Source organism: Manis javanica, chromosome 6 (genome assembly GCF_040802235.1).
Source record: "Manis javanica isolate MJ-LG chromosome 6, MJ_LKY, whole genome shotgun sequence".
NCBI lineage: Eukaryota > Metazoa > Chordata > Mammalia > Pholidota > Manidae > Manis > Manis javanica.
In genome coordinates, this window is record NC_133161.1 from 29,297,882 (window position 1) to 29,304,693 (window position 6,812).

The 6,812-nt window shown below is 34.5% G+C and overlaps 1 protein-coding gene across 1 annotated transcript in view; it reads left to right on the top strand.

Annotated features, from left to right (window-relative positions):
* Positions 1 to 5,361, top strand: part of LOC118973393 (uncharacterized) — a 56,772-nt gene extending 51,411 nt beyond the window's left edge. Inside the window, exon 4 of the mRNA XM_037023499.2 lies at positions 5,264 to 5,361. Coding sequence (XP_036879394.2) covers positions 5,264 to 5,361 — 98 coding nt within the window. The remainder of the gene's footprint in view (positions 1 to 5,263) is intronic.
* Positions 5,362 to 6,812: the final 1,451 nt, after the last annotated feature.

Sequence of the window (6,812 nt, forward strand, 5' to 3'; positions counted from 1 at the left end):
TTTTTTCTTTTTTTTTAAATTCTCATTCAGTTGTGTGAAAGACATTCTTCTCAAGACTGGAGCTTTTCTGTAGTATTGTCTGTTTAGGTTTGAAGCCACTGGGACCCTGGCACAGATGACTGGAATACTCTATTTTTAAAGATATATTGTGTCTATTAATACAAAGGTCATGATGTAGGTTTTTGCACTTAGAATCAGCACAAGAATGTGGGTCTGTTCTTGCAGATCTTGGCTCCATGCAGCAAATAAATTAAAATAAACTGGAAGCTTGAAATAGAAATAATCCTCTTTCCAAGTGTTTCATTTAGAGAAAGACATCCTGTTTTCTTCAGAATATCTTGGGTAATTCTGAATATGAATGAATTTGGGGATAGAAAAGGCCCAGAAAATGAAATACACAACATAATTTTAAGAATTTCAGGCTTCAGTAATAAAAATAAATGATGATGCTTTTCCGTTCAAAGTGTGAAGGAAAAAGGGAAACCTGACACTTAGTTCCATAAAGTTTTAGAATTCTATAATATATGATAGCATGGGAACTAAATTCTGCCTTTAAAAGAATATTGTATATATTTAGTACAACTTACCATTTATCTTATAAAGAAAATTTTGAGACAGTTTGGCTATTAGCTACAACAGTCAGGCCAGCTTTCTGATTATAGCCTTAAGTAAAAAGGTATATTTAAAAAATGACTGTGGCCAAGCATCATCCACTGGGAAATACTTTGATTAAGCTCCCAACTGAGCCCGGAAAGGATATAACTGAAGTCCAAAATCACTATTGTCAAAGTTGTAGAAAATCTTAATTGTCAATGAAACTCCATTACTATTTAAAAAAAAAATGAGTACAGTGGCATAATACATTAAATTAAAAAATAAATTTAATTCATAATCTTAAATATATAGGTCTTCCATTATGTCACTGTTAAAACTGACCCAGAAGTTGCAATGATCTTGGCCCATACTGATCTCTAGTCCCTTTATGTTGGATTATATTGCTGTTCTTCCTTTCAAAGGAATTAGGAGCTTAGCTGATTCCCTGTCTTGAGTAAAGAAAAGATTAGGAGAGCTCTTTCATATATTTTTATTACCTACAATAAAAAGATTTTCTTGGCATCCTCTCAGGAAGTAGGGTGAAAGTTTTTACTGGAAATTTTCTGGCAATTTTTGTATCAAGATGCTAATGATAATGATAAAAATAATTATTTGGAACAAGTTGACTTGGTAAAATCCATGAGTTCACATGAAGTTTGTTTTAAATATTGGTCAGATGCTCATTAAAATTTCCCCTTTTCTTGGGCACAGTTAAACTACATTTTCTAGTCCTATTGATTGTAGGTGGAGTTTTACTGTTTGACACTAATGAAATGAGAGCAGAAGTCGCTTTTGGCGTCAGGCAGTTTAGGGTTGCTCTACTATCTCTTTCATTCTCTGTTCTCTTGACTGGATATGAATCTGAAGCCATGCATTAGAGATGGCCAACCTTTAGTAATGCTGGGTTCTGAGTTTCTCCACACATTAGAACCTTTTCTTCATACTTCTGGGGACCAAGATGTATTTTGACATCAGTGAATGATAGACCTTTATGTTGTTAACCCTCCAAGATTTGAGGGTTGCTTATTACACAGCTAATATTATTTACCCTGACTGCTACATATTCAAAATAGATAATAAAAAAATAATCAAAAGTAATTGTGACACAAAAGCAAGGTGTTACAAAAAGGTAGGATGTAGGCAGGAACTAGTAAACACTGCGCACTGACTGTAATGCTAGATGTATCAGAAGTGAACACAACTGTTCCAGAAAAAGGAAGAACTTGATAAGTAATGTAACATCAGTTAAGTGAGATAGATTATTCTGGTATCCACCAGTTAATCAGGATTGTCACAAAATGACACAAATATGACAAAATAGTGACATAAAATGAGCAAAGAGAAAAAAAAATGTTTAAATATTGTGATAAAATGTATGCTTTGGTCAAATGTCTCAAAAAAGAACTGATAGGAAGACATGAGTTATCATCTTCAAGGAGATGCATTTTCTAAATGATACGTATTTATCCTAAAATACTGGTCAGGCATGCATACATGTTTAATAGTACTGGCAAAACAGGTCAATACATCATGATATTAAAGCAATGGATTCTGTAATACTGGTAAAACAAAAATTTGAATGGATGATATATATTTTGAGACACAAATTAGGCTTCAAGCAATAAAACTGATATGAATAATTAAACAAAGAAAGCAAATTAACTAATAAATTGAGTACATTATTTATTGAGCATTCACTAATTTCAAACCCTATTCTTCATGTTTGGGATATGGCTGCCTTCATTCCACATGTTAATAAATTTAACTATTACAAGCAATCTCAGCCTGCTGGTGAGTGTCTTGACTTTGAATATCCAAAGGAAAATAATTGTAATCCTTTATTTTGACCAAGAATCAGTAGATAGATAACTCAGATCCTTGGCTAGTTTGACTTGGTATTCTTATACCTTCACTTCTAGTAAGAATATTGCAAATCCTTTATAAAGTATCAAATTTATATTACTAGAAGTATAAAAGATTTAAAAATAATTAATTCTAGAACAAAGTTACCAACAAAATATTGGATATAATGAAGATATATGCTTCCCATGATGGTTATATATAAATAAAACACTTAAAATATTTTTGTATTTTTGTTTTTGCAATAAGTTTATCTGCTGTTCAGTATATTTGAAATATTCAAAACCATCCATGATTGGAAAAATTGAATTCAACAAATTTAATCAATAAAATCCCTAGGTAATCTGTAAAATCTATAGGCAATGCTTAAATAATTAAGAATATTTGGTTTTCAATGTTTCATTCATTTGGTCTGAACTCCATAGAGATGAGGCAATGTGACTCTGGATTTGTCTTTTTGCAACTCTGCTTCCTGAAAAATTCTGAGTTAAGATAAATGCAAATGATGATTGGTTCATGCTGTAACAAAAAGATTGTACTCAGGTATCCAAAGTCTTCATTGTTAAACCTCTGATTGCTGGTAATCAGAGTATTTCAGCTGTACTCAACTGGCATATTCCTCAAGAAGGGTTACTTGGAAGAGTATAAAAGTCAGGTGAGGATAGTAACTGCACTAGAAGGGTCGAGGATATAATAATATGAAACTGTTGAACCACTGTATTATGTATTTGAAATCACTGTAAGATTGTATATCAACAATACTTTAATAAAAATAACGTCTGAGCAAGAAAAAAAAGTTAGGTGAGGAATGACAGAGACTCCATTCCTATACTGAAATGGCCCACACACATTGCAGTTTCAGCACTTGCAGTGCAGTGCTCCTACCGAGGCACGGGGACTAGAAGCCGTGCTTGAGATGTTGCAAGAACTTCTAACGCAATTGCTGTTTGGCTGAAAGCTATACCACTTTGTTTGTGTACTTTGAATGTAAGTGCATTTTGCACTTAATAAACTAGGTGCATTTTGCCTCTTGTGAATCTAATTCCCAACTCAGGACAAATTGAAATTGAGTCAGTGGTTATATAACATACAGGGTTGATATTTAATATATTTAACAAAGTAAAAAACATATGTGTGAATATTTATTTCCTTATAGAAAGCAGGTATTGGACATAAAATCCATGAATAGCTGAATGCTAGTTTCCCAGTTAAAAATAATCCCAACAGTTCTATTATTCTTGAGGTTAACAATGAGATACAAAGACAACTGTTCCCACTAACCCCTAGTCCATGACCAACTATGGAAGCTTTGATCTATATTTGCACCTCTTAAACTTTCTCTCCCTCTCCTTCTCCCTTCCTTTCTCTCTCTCCCCTTCTCTCCTTCTCTCCAGTCTCCTGCAATCTGTTTTTCTTTTGTTTTCAGTCTCTCCATCCAGGCCACCAGAAATGGAGAATTTGGTCAGACTTTTTATCATAGGCAAATTGTATTAGATATTGACCCCTACTCTTTATATAGATTACTGGTAAATGCTAATTGACTGCACTTCACTCTACTGACAAATGATAGTTCTATGGGATGGGAAAGTCTACCTCAATTGTAGCTTACACATAATCCTCTGTATTACTTATAAAATTTAAATCCTTGCTTCAACAATAGAATATGAGTTAACTTGCACTTCTATAATTACAATAATAAAATGTAAAATATTTAGAGATTAGTATATAAAAATTCTAGTCCCATATGTTGCACTGAAAAACAAAATTATCGTATTGTATGTTGAAAGGAAGTATATATCCTTTTGTTGAGAGAGAAGTAATTTTGTTGCTATTCAATTACAAAAGTATCATGTGTATTTTTATTTTTATTTCTTTATTTTTTCTTATTAAGGTATCATTGATATACACTCTGATGAACGTTTCACAAGAAAAACAATATGGTTGTTACATTCACCCTTATTATCGAGTTTGCCCCCCATACCCCACTGCAGTCACTGTCCATCACTGTAGTAAGATGCCATGGAGTTCTTATTTGTCTTCTCTGAGCTACATTATCTTCCCTGTGACCCCACACACACCATGTGCACCAATCATGATACCCTAAAATCCCCTTCTCCCTCCCTCCCCACCTTCCCTCCCCCACCTCTCCCCTTTGGTAACCACTAGTCCCTTCTTGGAGTCTGTGAGTCTGCTGCTATTTTGTTTCATGTATATTTTTATATAAGGAGATGCCCATGAAATCTTTATTATCCATTTCTTATACTGGGCTATATGAGTATTAGAATACAATATAAGAAAAATGTCAGGGTGTTAATGTTAATATGGTTCAGATGTGAAGAAGGAAACAGGAGCAAATCTTAAGGGAAGGTAAGACAGTACATACTTATCCCTGTATCTTATCTTTCTCAAATAATGATTATTTTAGTTGGTTTTTAGAAGGAGCTGTGTAGAGCAAACTTAAAATTGGTGTCTTGTTTAATATTAATATTCTGAATGACTGTTGTGCATTGCTTGATTTTTCTATTTTACAATAACCCTATGAAATAAACCAGTTATGAGCTCCTTTTGTAAAAATGAGGAATTGAGGCACAGAGTTGTTGAGTAACTCACCCAAAATAACATTAACATGAGGGGGAGGAGCTGGGGTTTTGGTCTCAGACAGTCAGGTTCTAGAACTTTTGCCTCAGATTCCTGAATCATTAGGCTCTGGGTATGTGCATGGTCTGGGTACCAATTGTTAGGTGATCCCTGCACATTTGCAGAGGCAAAATAAATGAAGTTGTAATTGTGAGACTGTATTTGCTTCCAGGAATTGTCACCAACTCTCAACCTGACGAACCATTTCGCGGAGGCCTGAAGACTGGGCCAAAACTGTTCAAAGAGGTATCTTTCTCGGTAATTGGTTGAGACCTTCAATTTCTGTGTCACAGATTGAATAGATAATTTGGTACTTAAAATTCCAGGGCTAGATATTAGACATTTGCTACTTTCATTGAAATAGAAATTCATTAAGCCTGGTGACTTAGGGTCTGTCATGAAATGTTAGGTAAAAAGAGCTCCCATTCCTAGGTTATTAGATAATTGACCTATCTGAGTGAAATTATTTAGCATAGTCCTTCCCATGACTGCAGTAAAAGTTACAATGTGGGTTTTTGGTATAAGTGATAATTCAAGGCTATTTTTCCTTATTCATTTTCTTGTCAGGCAATTACTTTAACCAATTATTAAACTATCTGTAATCAGTAGACTACAAAAAAAGAAATAGTTTTAGTTTTCTCCAATCTCTATTACCGTACTGGTGAATTTCCTTTTTTTTTTTCTATTCCTAAATGGTATCTTTGGAAAATCCCATAGTTTTATCCTCTTTAAGTTTTAATATACTTCACTCTAGTCTAGTTTATTTTAAAATCCCAGTGGAAATACATTCCATTTCTACCTAATCTATATAAAGTTTTGTGACCTCCTCTCCCATCCACACTTGTTTAGACTTGTGCTCACATGAACTGGAATGCAAAGAAGTCCTCTTCCTGAGATAGATGCCATCTCTCTTTTCCTCTTCCTATAACCTACTCCTCCAGCAGGTTGAGGAGAAGAGGAATGGGAGAGGACTTTGCACTAACAGTGGCTATGTGACAACACACTCTGTGGGGCAGGTTTCCAAATATGGAGCTGCATGTGTAGCTGTTATGGGAGGACCATAGGCAACCTCCAACTGCACAGTTCACTCTTCGAAAATTGTTTGTAATCAGACTTCTCTTCACCCTGCATTTCACCTCTACCACTACCTCAGTACCCTACACTTTACCCACAGAAAACTCATGTGTACTTGTCTTACCAATGCGGGTACTGCAAACTGTCCTGTGGAAGTCTCTCTGATCTGTTTTTTTCCAGATCTGCTCAGCCTTTCCTCAAATGAGCATAGGAGGCAAAGTACAATCTACTATATAAAAAGATGTCCATCTATGAAATAAGATGTCAGTCTCCATTTTTGGGCATGTGCCCCTTCACAAATCTCCATGAATGGTAGTCCTGGATTCCCCTTATTTGCCTTGAAGGGAGTCCCTTTATTTGATTAAAGTTTGGGAAGGGAAAAAGCATTCGTCATCTTCCCCCTTTGTTAATATTTTATTGTAGTTGTGCACATACATGTTTAAGGGAAGGGCAAAAGGAGATGACTGGAATAGCAGTTGGAATTCAGTCATGTCCTTGTAAACTCTATAGGATACATTTGGTCCCACTTTCTGCATTTATTATGACCAATTGCTATTTGATATATTTTAACCTCAAAGTATGGAAACAATAGATATTTATATATTGATTTTTTTTATCCTGCAAGTTTACTGAATTCATTTATTCTA